Source organism: Myzus persicae, unplaced genomic scaffold (genome assembly GCF_001856785.1).
Source record: "Myzus persicae strain clone G006 unplaced genomic scaffold, MPER_G0061.0, whole genome shotgun sequence".
In the NCBI taxonomy this organism is placed as follows: domain Eukaryota; kingdom Metazoa; phylum Arthropoda; class Insecta; order Hemiptera; family Aphididae; genus Myzus; species Myzus persicae.
This window is the reverse complement of record NW_019104045.1, coordinates 416867-433225: the sequence shown is the minus strand read 5'-3', so window position 1 is coordinate 433225 and position 16359 is coordinate 416867. Positions and strand designations below refer to the sequence as shown.

Genomic DNA, 16359 nt, shown 5'->3' with positions numbered 1-16359 from the left:
GATGTGTATTTTGTCCTTGTACGATTTTACACGTATATATACTTGGAAAATGTGATAAAAAATACGTTTTTAATTCAACCGCGGTTTCTAATATACATACACAACTTTTGATGTGTAGCACTAAATCTAAAATCCGATTCTAAATCCCAGTTTTAGGGGGTTACACCTGTATATGCGATGGTACACGGTATGTGTGGAATTAAGTTAGTCCTGTTTGTTCAATTTGCAACAGAAAAATTGTGAGTTGTAGAGATCAATTCATAAGCGATTGCAATAAGTTGATTTTTGGGATTTATAAGGTCATTGATTCATAGAATCAATTATTATCAACATTTACCGGGATGGTGGGGAGTGTGCGACTAACTTTGACTAGCCTCCACACTTTGTCCAAATTTCTCCGGACTATCAAAACTTACATTTAATACGACTGCAGCTTACAAATTAACACCGTTCGAGACGCTCTTTTGCCAAATCGTCGATTTTCACCGAGAGCTTTGGTAGTGATATCCGCCTGAGACAGTACTTGACGTGCGCGTAGGTATTAAAGTGTACAAATAATTATCATTCAGCAATAACAATTTCGACAACCAGCTGTCTGTCTAAATCTGTGTATCCACCAGCCATACGTCCAAGCCACTGCTGTTGTATAATATAATAATATATATATATATACATACGGTTATACAGAAGCGCGTTATGATTATAAGGCCGAGTCGCGACGAGTACTATTATTATAACCGTGTTAAAACGATAATAAAACCGGTATCACTTAAAAAAAAAACTCCTCTGACAAATAATTACACTTTAGGAGCGACGCGACGGCGGGCGGCCCCGTCACTCGAGGTATACACTTAGTTACGTCGTACGTAGGTACCCATACGTGTATATTTATTATTTATAATGGTATGATGAGTAGGAAGTGGCGACGGACTAGTATCAAAGTGGTCTCTGGCAGAAGTCGTTAGAATCAACACCACCACCCACCATCCCAATTTGTGTGAATGTACTCTACACAGTATAGTAATACTGAACAAGGATTTTCTCGCACTCGCCGAATCTATTTTTTATTTCAATATAAGAAAAAAAAATATCTTTTTTATGTACCTTCAAAATATTCAAATGTAGATATTGTCTGTCAGTAGTTGTCGATCTATGTATCAGACAAAATAGGAGATGGCTGTACAAAGGTCTGTCAAAGGAAATTTCCTCCACGTACCGTTTTATTTACGATACGCAATTATTTAAAACAGTATACAAATGGATTTTTTGTTTCAAAAAATCAGGACGTTTTTTACAGTTATGTAATATTATTAATGCATTAAGTCGTATTTTTAAAAGCTTTTTCTTGTTTTTGGGACATTTAAATCCGTTCCCTATATACATTATAGAAGTGACCTTTTACCAAAATGATCAACAAATATTTCTGTATCTTAATTTATTCCTATCGGGTTCATATGATTTAATAATACAATTTCCAATCAAACTCAATCCAAGGCTCAAGTGAAGATGGTAGGTAGGTACACTGGGTAAAATCAAATTTTATCGCTTCTGAAATAACAATATTATCTTTGCTTTGAAAATGCCACCCTATGCGTGGGCCTGTGTCACCTACCCTTTCAGCCGAGTCTTACCTACCCAATGTTGTTGTAAAGTGTAAAATCCCGAAATTCGAAATAATTTTTATTCAAACGTTGATTTCCTCGATCGACTTTTATCATCAATTATTGGAACGTAACATTGGACCGATTTGAACTTGTGCTTTGTATCGCAAAAATATCTTAATTCAACATTGATGTGCCACTACTTATATAGTTATATACCATTCCTGGTCACACCTCAAATTTCAAATAGATTTAATTTCACTGCTAATTCTTCATAGGATTAAAAAACACTATAATAGGTATCACACCATATCTTCAAATACTACTTACAATGACTGTATATCTTATGCAATTCGTTTTAAAATGACTTGTTTGGAGTATCGCGAGAATGAGTGTTTGTCTGTATATTAAAATGTAACTGTTTCTGTAAAATAGATAGGTTTCACAATCCGCTACCAGCCTATATCGATTCCTAACAGTAGGCAATTGAAATAATTATTTAAAAACAAAACGATAGACTGAAGGCTGTTTTATTAGTAAAAGAGGCGATTTTATATGCACAAGCAAAAACAAATATCATTCAAATTTCAATTAGGTAAGTAAGTACACATGACTCTTGCGCTAACCAAAACCATGTACATACCGTACATCTATTCAGAGTGCCATTGTGAGTATTGGGTATTAACTACTATCGAGTAATTACAAGTACCTCGTTCGTATATAATGCCAATGTACAATAATGACCATGACCATAACGAATAATAAAATAAATACTAATGAACGAAGAAGTCTCGTTCGTATTCACTCGTCGAGTTTCGCATTTATACGTCTCAGTTCCGCGATCACTAAAGTGCACAACTATAATATTTGATAACAAATGCTAGATTGTGGAAATACCTCAATAGTTAAATATTTTCAAACGAGAAAAGAGTCTGGATGATAATAAGGAGATTGTGCGCAGGAGGAGAACGGGGAGTTGAAATCGAGGAGAAGGTTTAATATCTATCGGAGAAATCGTAATCTCGAAAAAAAAAAAAAGCATATTCATATATTATTATAATCGCTCCCCTAGCATAATAGCTGGATGGTATTTATTATAGGTATTAAGGTATACATAATACCACGGAATTTATACCAATGAAAGTACGCTGTGCGCGGTTGTGCCCTCCACCTCGCCAGTCTAACCAGCCTGTGAGCTATCGACGGTTACCGTGTACAAATGTATGATACCTATAATAAGCTATGCAGGTACCTATATAGTGTTTGCAATATTATTTATTTTATACAAATGTTCGTACTTGTAATACGCGTCTGCACTTCGTTTAAAAATATGTACGGAATGCGCATTACAATATATGATAGGTACCTATATAATATGTTAAGAACTCACTGTTATACAGCGCATATTATGATCGATATATATAATTTAACGTATTTACTTAGACGGGTGGCTGACCAGTATAAAAACGACGTAATAAAGTTAATACAATATGATACAGTTGGTAGTGAGTTTTTTTAAAATAAATATTTAAACTGAAAAATATGTTGTCTGAGTAAATAAATTTAAAAATTGCATATAAAAATAATGCAATCTGTATTTATGCATTTGGTATAGTTGATTGCGATGATACAAGGCAAAATTAAACGATAGTATCTACCAGTGGCGTGCGGTCAGGACAAGCTAGGTAAGCGGCGCATGCCCAGCCAAAAAGGAAAAAATTAAAAGATTAATATTTCTGATGTTAAATAACAATTTGTTTACATTAAAATTACAAATATTTAATAATTCTTATTTTTGTATTCAATTTAAAAAAAAATTATCAGATTTTGAAAGAAATTAAATTTTTTTTTTTCGTATAGGCAATTTCTCTACAGAAGCGCTAGTATTTTAGATTGCCTTTCCCATATCGTTATTTATAGGAATGACCAGTTGTGGTAGAAGGGGATATACGCGTTTTTACGTAATGGTTGAAAGCGCTATGCCGAGCGCTTATCGATATTTTTAAAAACGGAATTGTCGGAATTCCAATATTCTTACGATGCATATCGGATTATTTTTGTTATCAATATACTTATTATAAGTTTTAACTATACTGTCTATACTATACTAATAATAAATATATTATTTTGTCGTCAACCGTCAACGTGTCTACAAGTCTTCATAGTTAATTTGGTGTTGAACAAACATTTTTAATGTAAGTATATTAAATTCCTATTGCATAATTTTATAGAATTGGTATAGATAATTATTATTTAAATAAATAAAATTATTATAATTAAGAGGAATCAAATTATATTCGCCTTGTTTATATTTGTTTTTATAGACAATGAATACTGATTCAAACAATTGCTTAATCGAGCATCTTTTGGAAAATGAATTTCATTTAAAAAATGTTGATGAAAAATTAACAATTGTAAAAAATGGTCGACCATGTCCAGAAATTCCAAAATTGACATCTAATCACAAAGAAAAAAACAAAGTTTACATTCGTCATTTTAATATTTCTAATTATTTAAATACTCCATGGTTGACTGGTAGTGCAAAATTAAATAAACTTTTCTGTTGGCCTTGTGTTTTATTTACCAGGGAAAAAAATGTTTGGTCTCATAGTGGTTTTGTTAATTTAAATAATTTAACAAATGGTATTCAAAAACATGAACGATCTCAAACACATATTTCTTCTGTTTTAAAATTAAAAATGTTTGGAAAATCTAGAATTGATTTGCAGCTTGATGAACAAAGACGTTCAGATGTAATACGCCATAATGAATTGGTAAAAAAAAATAGAGACGTTTTAAAACGTTTTATTGATTGTGTTTGTTTTTTGGCGATTCACGAATTACCATTTCGTGGTCACAATGAAAGAGTTAATTCTTTCAATCAGGGAAATTTCCTCGGTTGTTTAAATTTATTATCATCTTATGATTCTATTTTAAACGTGCATTTAGAAACATCAAAAATATTCCGTGGTACATCCAATAGAATTCAAAATGATCTTATTTGCTCAGTTAGCAACATCATATCAACGTCCATTGAATCAGAAATAAAAAATACTAATTTTGTTGCAATATTATTAGATGAAACTTCAGACATAACAAATCTGTCTCAATTATCAACAACTTTAAGGTATGTCCATCATGAAACCGGGGAAGCACATGAACGTTTTATCTCATTTGTTGATGTTAGTGCTGATAGATCAGCAGACGGTTTGTTGAAACACGTAATTGATATAGTTAATAGGTATGAATTAAAACATAAATTAGTAGCTCAAACTTATGACGGAGCGGCCGTTATGAGTGGTCATGTTGGAGGACTACAAGTTAAAGTAAAGGAGCTCTACCCAAAAGCATTATTTGTCCATTGTTTTAGCCATTCATTAAATCTTGTACTTTCACAATCAGCATCAAATATAAAAGACTGTAAGATTTTTTTTCAAACACTAACTGGTATGGGATCATTTTTTACTAAATCTTCTAAACGTACACATGCTTTATCTAATTTTACAAGAAAAAAAATGCCAAAAAATGCGCCGACTAGATGGAATTTTTCTTCTCGCTTAGTAAATACAGTTCACGAATACAATTCATATTTCATAGAGTTTTTTCAACACGTATTAGATAATTCTAATGATTGGGATAATGAAGCGATAGTATTATCTCAAGGGTTCATCAATTTTTTAGATAGTCGACAAACATACTTTTTGCTAATAGTATTTAGTAAAATATTTAGTTTGACTGATATTTTATATGAAGTATTACAAACTAAACGTTTAGATATTTTATACTGTGTGAAAAAAATTGAAGAAACTAAATGTCAACTGCAAAATTATAGGTTAAATCTATTTGAAAAATTATGGGAAACAGTTTTATCAGATAAAGGCGATTTTGAACTACAGCGTAAAATTCGTGACCCGAAAACATTTTACAAAGTACTTTTTAATGAAATATTTGATAACATATTGACAAATTTGCAAGCGCGATTTGGTTCTTTAATTAAATTTGAATTTTTATCATTAATTGACCCAAGTAAATATTCAAACTACACGAACGAATTTCCAAATTCTGCTCTAGAAAACTTGCAAGAATCAAATTTTGGAGAAATATTTGATTTTATTAGATTACGAAATGAATTAATTGTATTATATAAATCTGAAGAATTTTTAAATACTAATCCATATGATTTAGTCAAAAAAATTAAGATGAATGATTTAATATCGGCGTTCCAAGAAGTATTTAAACTCGGTCAACTAATTTTAACTATTCCCAGTACAACAGCTTCAGTTGAACGTTCTTTTTCGGCATTAAAACGAATTAAATCGTATCAAAGATCTACACAAGGGCAAGAAAGACTTAGTTCATTATCATTAATTTCAATCGAAAAGGAACTCCTGCATAAAGAAAAAAATCATCCAGAATTTTATGATAAAGTTATTAACGAATTTTTAAAACAAGAAAGACGAATGGATTTTATCTATAAATAAATTTTAGATTGTAATTTTTATTTTTTATCAATAAAATACCTTTTTTTGTTTTAACTTGAAATTTATTTTAGCGCTTACCCAACATAAAATATCACCGCACGCCACTGGACTATCTACTATCTACATAGTATAATTATCAATTGAGTTCTTTGTAACAAACCGTAAAACCTTGTTCCTATCTATTTTTTCTCGGATGATGGGTTGGATCCTGTAGATTTTTAATAAATTAAGTACACAAATATGTATAAAAAGGGCGGACAAAACGTGGTACATGCAGAATGACGTCATTGTAATGGATGTGTTATATTTGAATTGAATGATAAATCATTGCAAACGAAAAACGATTCTGAGCGGAGGAGTTGTGTCATCCTATCATACTTGTATGAAATAAAATACAATTTAATAACTGAAAAAAAAAAATCTCAATTTTCGTTACTTTAAGATTTTAGAATAAGAGAAATTTAAAATGATGGGTGATACTTTAAGACTAGTTTAGCAAATCATCACGATGATAATTTAAGTCCAAATAATGGATTTCAAGCGAGCCCCTATTTTTCGACCAGAAAAATGGGTTGAGACCGACTTCCATGGGTGCCAAAGTTACGTTAAATAATTAAAATTTCGACCGGAAAATCGTTTGGCATAATATTTATATTAAAAATGTTATTTGTTATATTATGTGCGATTTAGTGAAATATTATTTGTTCTGCTGCAGTTTACTAGAATAATATATTATCCAACCGCGGTGCAGGCCGGCGTCCTGCAGCTGCAGTTTTCCGTTAGGCGTGCGCTAAGTGTTAATAACGACTATATACACTGATAATTATACGTATATAAACAGATTTATGTCGTTTTTAATCACTGTATTACCGTGTATATCATAATAATATATATATATATATATACGTCGGTGTAGTATAACGCGCGCGCTTACATCATAAAACTCGATGCGGATGTGAATAATATTATATACCCATATTATTTATAATATCGTATCGTGTGCATGTGCAGTGCAGTAGTCTGTATGTATTATAATATACTCTACATCATATATACGTACTCGTTAATAATAATATACGATCATTGTAATGTGTATAGGCAGGTACCTACCTGTACCGTACTCAGGCTCTATACATCTTGATGAATTGTGGTCATAATGTTATGGGATGGTGTACTTACGCCATATTATTATTACTGTTACCGTCGTCGCCGAGATGCACTGCGAGTAGCCCGTGTGCATTATAATAGCTGCACGTTGCACCGCTGCCGTCGTGATGATAATAATATAACAATATATTATGCGCCGGCTAGAATTTAATATGAGTTATTATATTAAATTGCGAGTAGATGTTATAATATTTATATGAGATTTTATTAGCCGTAATAAAAGATGTTCTCTCGATAAATGATAATCTGGCAACTGCAGAGTTAATATTTATGCATGCCTATACTGGCGCTGACGTATAACGAGAATACCACTAACGCGTGCAGCAGGTCTGTATTTATATAGGCTCTCATACGATAACAAAGATAGGTACTATACCTTACATTATAAGGGATGCGATGAGCAATGACCTAGCTTACAGAGCACAAATTAATTAACTATATTATTAAAACCATCATCAAAAATATATTTGACATTTGAATCAAAAAACCAGATAATGTTAATAAAAACCGCGGTGAAAATGTGAATTAAAAAAAAAAAATGAAAATGTTCTCTTTGTTGTAAAACTTTTTTTGCAGGTATAAATACTTATAGGCACTGTAAAACACAAAAATGCAATCAACATTAAATTAAACGAAAAAAAAGGTCATAACATTTTATATTATTTGCATTTTACCACCCCGCAATAACTCAGAGTTCCCGTGGGACATAATTCTTCAAATCTATACACCGCCTTATTGATGTGTATTATTTTCTTTCATTCAGTCGGGTGTCAAACGGAAAATATAATTGTGAAGTTCATCGTACTTAAGGTGCAGACGCAAGAGCCAAATTAACCGTATAATATTTAGCCATCGCTTAGTCTAAATCATCCTGCGTCGTTGCTCTGAGGAATCCCGAAACGTAATCCCAAAACTTTAATAAAAAAAAAATAACCGTATATAGGTGCGCCCTGGTTTAATGCCACACATAACCCTAAATCGACAACGGTTTCTCTATATATATATATATTTATAGATATTATATATAAAATAAACGTCGGCGAGCTTAAGCCGCGTGGATTACGCCTCGGGAAAAGTGCGGTATACCGTATTCGTGGTATATAATATAATACTCGTGTACAGAGGGAACACGGTGACCGGACAATAATCTAATAACAACCGTCAGATTAATTTTTTTTCTTCTTTTTTTACCCTCCTTCGTTTTCCCGAGCACACGTGGGTGCTATCGTTTTCGCGGAAGACTTAATAGCGGATAACACCGCCGCCGCAGCCGCCGCTCAGATACGGATACTAGTCAAACAACATGCACCCACACATGTATATAATATATACGCGAAAACAGGGGAAGAACCGCGTCCGATCATCGTGCCGCCCGCACCCCCTCAGCTCACGCCGCGGCTACGAATCCACCCCCGCACGCCCGACACTGCGCGTGGTAGTTAATCAGTACGGTTGACCTTTCGCGGAGCGCGTGTGGAGGGTTGGGGGAAGGGGTTTGTCGTAATCCGACGGCCGCGCTGCGCGTGCAATTGATTGCCCATCGCGTGGCGGCGGCGGCGGCGGCGGTGGCTACGACGAAAAAGCGAACGGGGCTGTTTGAGGGGTGGTGCGGGGGGGGGAGTTGGCGAAGACGAAGACGGGTCTCACGAGTGTGACAGAGACGGCGGCACGCGAGGGAGGGTGCTGCAGTAAGAACTAGCTGCGAGTGACGAGGGGCGGTGGTGGTGGGGTGTGCTGCAGGAAGATAAACAAAAGTGGCCGAGATGAAGACATGCAGAAAGACCCGTTGGAACGGACAGCTCTCCTCGGCGATTCTTTGGCGGTGGGTCGGATTTGGGGGAGGGGGGGAAGACCGAGACTACACAGTACACACACATCACATACATATATACTCTTTATCGTGATATATATATATATGTGTGTGTGTGTGCGTGTGCGTGTGTGTGTGTTCTTACCGGCCGCCGTTGCAATTGAAAAGGGGCTGCAGATAAATCATGCAGCTTTTGATTGTCGAGGGTCCCGCCGGAATCAGCCCGCCGCCGCCAGTATAAGGTTCACGGTCCATTTCACCTCGCTCTCCCGGACAAATCGTTCGGGCTTTTCGTTCGTTTCGTTCTTTCACTTTTTTTTCTCGTTTTTTCTCTCTATTTTTTTGCTCTCTCTTCTCGGGATATATTTTCCCTCGACCCTTTTTTTTACGCACACACGCGCGCCGCATTCGTTCTGTGTGTATAAAAACATACGCACACGAGCGTATATATATATATAATATATATATATATGTACATACGTTTTTTATGCGCACTCGCATATGTATTATACCCGCTGCTCGCATGTTGTGCTGGTTCCCATGTCCGCGATTTTTGTTTTTACATAAATATACCATAATAATAATACGGTATACCTACCTATACATTTTTTAGACTGGATTCGGACTTTTGGGTGCCGTCTCATTACGAATAAGTCTCGAAAATAACCATCTCGCTGAAATGTACGCGCAGCAAGATAATTTCAAATGAAGTTAAATACATTTTTCTTTCTTATGTATATAGTGTACCTATATATAGTTACTGGCCATAATTCAATAACGAATTGTACCTAATAGAATTGTACTACTCCCGTCACGTATAATCATTCTACCGTATTTACTCGTAAGTATTAATTTACATTTCTTTCAGAAATTTAAATAATTTTATTCTTCTTACACTTTCAGTATCAAAATCTTTTTTTGATATGAAGTGAACATCAGTATTATTTAATTGTACATCGTGAACACTTCTATAAAAAGCACATGACAAATGCGTACACCCTCGTATCGAATCCGGTTCAGAGTACACTTTTTTGAATATTTTTTATTTATGATGCAGTTTTTGTGAATTGCAACCGTTTTAAAAATAATTATTAACCATGCACATGGCATATATAATGCATAATATTGTATCGTCGACGTATTTTTATTATTATTACGATGCGTATTCATCATTTTTATACGATGTACCCGAATTTAAAGAATTATAGGCCTTGTGGCAAATAAAAGAGTCCCAATTTTACAGATGTAAAACAGTTAAAAAACAATTACATGTAGTATAGCATTCAAAATGTAAATAAATGTTTTATCTATGATTTATTATTCATTAAATTCTTAATGGAAAATACTATTTACACATCACTTGTTTTGTTTAAAACATTTTTTTCTTGATTTGTTTAAATAATAACGAAAAGTGTGTTTAGTAATATACTAATATGTTTCTATGTGACATGTGTAGCGTGTACTGCACTACAACTCTTGTCTATTGGTGTAATAAGTACCGAATAATAAAACATGAGACATAAGTAACCAATAATCACAAATCTAAATAAAAACATAATACGTATTACTATTATTTACTCTAGAGTGAATATTTCATATTTATTTCCCATTGACGCTATTGGTATAGTCATTGAATGTATAATATAAATGATATATATTTATATACATGAATATATGTATTATAAAATCAATGGTATGGTTAAATAATTTATAATTAGATTATATCAAAACCATCAACGTTTCTTATCAGTTATCACTTATTAGTCTTAACTATCGAGATACACACCGTATGACAAAAACGTCAAAAACATACCTACTTAAATATTTTATATTTTCTAAAATTCTTTTTTTAAGGAAAGGCGATAATTTTTACGATAAACCAGTTTTTGATGAATTCGATTTTGTTTTCTTGGTGCAAGGTAACGAATGCCCGTAGATTGTTGAAAAATACCATATGTTTCTATTGACATTCTATGACCGCGTGTTGGTCCCCTTGCCTCCGTATACTCTTAAAATGTGACATTTGAAGTTTAAATAATAAATGCTGATTTAACATATCACTGAAGTACTTAAATTCCTATACAGTCAGTAGGCAATACACATTGTACAATAAAACATAACATAATAAACAAAGGTCATCAATTGGAATTTTGTTTTTAGACATTTTATGACCAAACCCCCGAATTGCAAAAACACTTTTATTCACTCGGCATATTCTAAATCCAAACTTCAAAATTTTGGACGATCCTTGTACAACGATTTTTCGAATAAGGTTATTCGTCAGATCAAATCGAATCGGTTGGTATCGGTCCTGCCGCTCTACTGTGAGATAACGGGCAAACACTGAGGGTCAACATCGATTACAGCTTTAAGCATGTGATCCACCCCCTCGTGTTCGATCATGGTAGTACAAGTAAGAGTGTATGAGCACTATATCTCTTTCAAGCCACAAACATATAATTGTGAATTTACGTATAGCTCATCGTCATTAAGTTGATTTTGAATATTTTCGAATGTTTTGGAATTTTGAATGTTTTCAAAATGCGTTTATATGTGCATTTAGTGGGGTTTTTAGAATATTGTATATTTAGTTACTCCAGTTTGGGACGGGGTCTGTACGGAAATTGTGCCAAAGTTGGGCTGCGGGCTGCGACTGCAGTTGGCACTTGGCAGATGCTATCGAATCGTCGCACGTCGGTGTTTAGAGGAAATAATTTTCGTGGGCATAAGAAATGGATAAAACAATTGGCCGCTGCGGGTTTATGAGTTCAACCGAGCCAGGTCGTAACTTGCAGATAACAAGTGTTAATTAACCGCTCGAGCTATCGCATCACGCGGCCAGCAGAGTCATATTATATTATATGGCTTGTCATGTGTGTACCTATGCAGTGTATACGACATAGTACATTGTACTTGAGCAAACATATACTGCCCCGTGCCGTTTGATTTTAAGACTTCACTGACCGTCGGTAATATATTTTTGAAATATTGAGTTTAACGACGTGTGAAACGAATTTTTTTTTACTGCTGTAGGAAGTACGCATTAAAAAAAATTATATTTGATAGGTCCGTGTACACGATTTAATAATACTATTATAACTTTTGATATAAATATTTAAATGAAAGTAGGTATATTATGTAACTGCAAAATAAAAATAATTATCTTAACGGTTTAATAACTCGGGTGGACTTTTTTTCAATAGGTAATTGGTTAGTTTGACATAATACAAGACTTAGAATGATTTGAATACAGAAAATGTGAGCTAATTTAATCTTTTTTATTACCTACTCATCGTTCAAAAATTCAATAGGAATCCCATCAATCTCTTATCAATAATCAATAGTAAAAAAGTCAAATACATATTAAAGTCCCATAATATTATATTAATATAACCATTACACTATGTTTATTTGTCCAAACAAAAAAAAAATTCAGAGCCAAAAATGTCTACTTCTAAGCTTTCGGATATGTAATGAATATTTATAATTAACTTTAAAAGCATGTAAAATTTAACGATTGTATTGTTTTAACTTAATCTTGGAATGTTATTTATGTTTAACGTAAACATTATACACTTTTTGATTGTTTGTAAACGAAGCAAACTTCATTATAAATGCTTAACACGATTATCTTAAACCTTGAAAGTGTTACAAAAAGTTTCAAAACTTGTTTTTATTTATTTTTTATTTTTATTTTTGATACAGCATTAACTACTGAGCTTGAATAAAATAAATAAGGAAAAAAAATTTCAAAAAAAGATTATTATGTATTGAATAAATACAATTTAAATGGTTAAATTGCAGAGTTGTAATAATAATTTTTGCTAAAAGGAAATACCTATCGAATAATAATTTTTAGCGAAAAATCTCCATAAAAAACTACTGGGCCGCATATTCTGTTACTAACAGTAATACATACTTCATGTATGTATCTATATTATGTTCAACTGTAAAAAAAAAAAAAATACATTTTACAAGTTACAACTGTTGTAGCGAAATATGTAGTTTTTTAAATGTTTTCATTTACCGTTGAACTTTGTGTGTTTTAATTCACCATAGTTATACCTGAATAGTACAGTTTAGAATAAATTAATTACACTCGCTGTTCTGACTGCAGCAGGAGTGCATTTATGTTAACCCGTTTAATTAAACAGTACCCATAAAAACGTATTAAACGACTGCAAACTATTATATATATATGCAAGGAAATGAATCGGTAAGAATATATTATATATTTAGGATAACTCTACGTCTTAGCTATTGGCATGGGCATACTTGGGGGGGGGGCTTATAATGTATAGCAATATATTATATTTTATGTGGTAATAATTATGATAAGTAATAACGAATACCCAATACAGGCTGACGGACCGTCTCCGCCCAGAACCGTTTTTCGAGAACAATATGGTACATCATTGAATTCAAAATTAACTCGTCCATTACAGTGACCCACCGAAACCTACGGTTTACCAGAGCGGTTTTCCTACATTTCTCTTTTTTTTTTTTTTTTTGGTTAGTTATTGGTGTTATACTGTTATAAACTTAAAACAGTTTGTTATTATCGCCTATTCGCCGTTTTTGGTGTAAATATTTATTGTTATAACCCATACAATATTACAGTGTTATTACTGGTGTACGAATAATAATTTCAACTGTCAACGTTAGTTATTGTTCGGTCATTACTAATTACTCTGCGTTACTTACACGACAGACGATATTATAATATTATAATGTTACTGCGTTCGTCATCAAAACAGATCCGTGTGCCGGTGCGCCACGACGTGTGATCGATTATAATAAGATACTCGTGTCATATATACATAGGTACTTGTTATAATATACACCTGCGGAATGCATTAAATGAAAAACTCTTTACAGAAATTAAAGTTAAAAGAAATAGATAACGACGCCAATACTGACACGGAACAAAAAGAACGAATCCGCGCGAGACGACCGTTTGTTGAAATTTTTTTCGTTTTTCTCTCTCTCGCTCATCCCCCCCCTCTCTCTCTGTGTGTGTCTCTCAAGCTCGGCTCTCTACGTCGGAGTAGAGGTACGACTATCCATCTTGTCCTGTCGTTGTTTTAGGAGCGAAGGTACACTGCAGCCCGAGGAATGTGACAAGGCACAGGGTGTAGCGGTTGTTATTAATAGTTATTACCCTCTTTCTCGGCCATATATATAATATATATATATTATTATACACACTCACCGATGATGATAATGTGCCATCATCATCACCGTGTAGGTCGTCCGTCCCGCGCGAGATGCCTTTCTTAAAACAACAATGTATAATGTGTATAGGTATACTAAATAACGCATAATACTGTTATTATACAGTATAATATACGTGATATGGGATGGGGGTATTGGTGATTTGTTTGTTTAAGGTATTTTCATCAGGAAAATAATATAATATACTCTTCATTATTTAAACGGTATTTATGCTAATGAGCCGTTACACGTGTTTTAACCCTTTTTTGTTTATTATTATTATTATTATGTACTGTGAGCGGCGTCTGACCGATCGTGTGCATGTGTACTATTCTGTCGTTCTCCGGAATATATAATGTTACGGTTAAGTAGTTATGCTCCGATGACGATAATAATAATAATAATAATAATAATAATATAATGTGTTTAGCATGTGTTGTTATTATGCTATCGGCTTGGGACATCTGAGTCACGCATTCGAATCCGTAAAATCAATTATCATGGATAACTACGTTATTATATCGTATAATATCGGGCTATTCCGTGCATCTAATCGATTAAAATTTCACCGGATTTCATAACCGATCATTAGTTTTAGTTTTTTATCGTGTACTGCGTAAGTATAATGTTTTTTTTTTGCGCGCGCGGTTTAGATGGCTAATGTTTTTAAATGATTCGCGTTTACTCTATTGCGTATATTGAATTGATATAATTGTTTCTATTGAATGCAATTATTGGTGACTATAAAGTTATCTTCGTATAATTGCGCCAAGTCTTGAGATCACATGCGCCACTCGGACGAATCTCGTATTGAAATATAATGTTTCAATGTCGTGAGTAAAGTTAAAAATTTTAAATTTGTTTAAACCAGTTTCCGTAGTCGAATGGATACTGCAGGACAATATATCTTGTCAAATATTAAACATTGAATATAATTTTAAAAATTTGCCACAAATTCTCTATATAATTTTACTACACCAGTCCTCTTCTAAAATATAAAACAGGCTAAGTACCAGAATACTCGACTACCTATATATCAGCATTTTTCAAATGTACGGTTTTATTGAAGTTTGACATCGCTCTGGTCACACACCAACCAAATGGGATTTCAATTAACCTTACCTAATTTCTGACAAAATGTTCGTAAAATAAGTAATAACTATAACTACTTTTGACCTTTAACTAAACGTATCTCACATCCTATTTTGTTGTTATACTTGCAACTTGCAAGTCGTTATATACATAATACAGTAGTCTGTGTTTGTATTATAATATATAGGTACACATAAATACGTAATAATATAATAATTAACTTTATGAAACTTTAGTGGACGTTTTATTATACTATTTGTATTTTAAAATTAGGTTTCTGGTCGAGCGTGAGTAAATTGTTGTACAGTTGTTCAGTCATTCTAAAGTCAATTGCTAGAAAACGGTCAGAAGAAAAATCAACAATTTTGATGAGAAAATGTTGAAAATGTTGAATGCCAAAATACTCTGAAGTTATGGCACTTAAAAATTGGTAGGACTTTGAAGTGTTTTAAACTTTTAGTCAGACCGTAAAGTTTATACTTCAGCAGACGATTGCCACTGCAACTCCAAGACCAACATGTACGAGTCCTCTGGGTGCTGATGATTGTGTATTATATATACAGGTGGTTGTATGGTCAAATAAACTGAAATAAGTGTTTGGTTGAAAATAACTTTATGACGATTGCATGATTAAAAATTGCAATTTGGAAAATCAAGCTATAGAATCGTATCCGATGAAAAATGTGGTTTACATTAATTATGAAACTTTAAAGCCAACAAGTAATATTATAATGAACGGATTGGCAAACCGTTTAAAATAACATGAAATACATCAAAATGGTCCAGACTTTAGGAACATAAAAAATTGTATCATTTTTTTATGATAATTTTTTAATAAATTATATTGTTGTTTAGTTATTTACAAACAGCTAGATTCTAGTGGGTTTTCTATCAATCTCTAACAAAACGTGAAGAAAACTGAAATTCTCGAGTGATACATAAAAAATGTGCAATCAAATATTTGCTGCAGGTTTACCCATACCTATATTTTACA

The 16359-nt window shown here is 33.1% G+C and overlaps 1 protein-coding gene across 1 annotated transcript; it reads left to right on the top strand.

Moving 5' to 3' along the window:
• Window positions 1–3371: 3371 nt before the first annotated feature.
• Window positions 3372–6082, top strand: LOC111038012 (zinc finger MYM-type protein 1-like). The gene is made up of 2 exons (XM_022320927.1): window positions 3372–3796; window positions 3926–6082. Exon 2 carries the CDS (start codon window positions 3929–3931, stop codon window positions 6080–6082), a length of 2154 nt encoding a protein of 717 aa, XP_022176619.1. The 5' UTR covers window positions 3372–3796; window positions 3926–3928.
• Window positions 6083–16359: the final 10277 nt, after the last annotated feature.

Coding starts and splice junctions, on each gene's coding strand:
- LOC111038012 (XM_022320927.1), top strand. CDS start 3,929: ATGAATACTGATTCAAACAATTGCTTAATCGAGCATCTTTTGGAAAAT.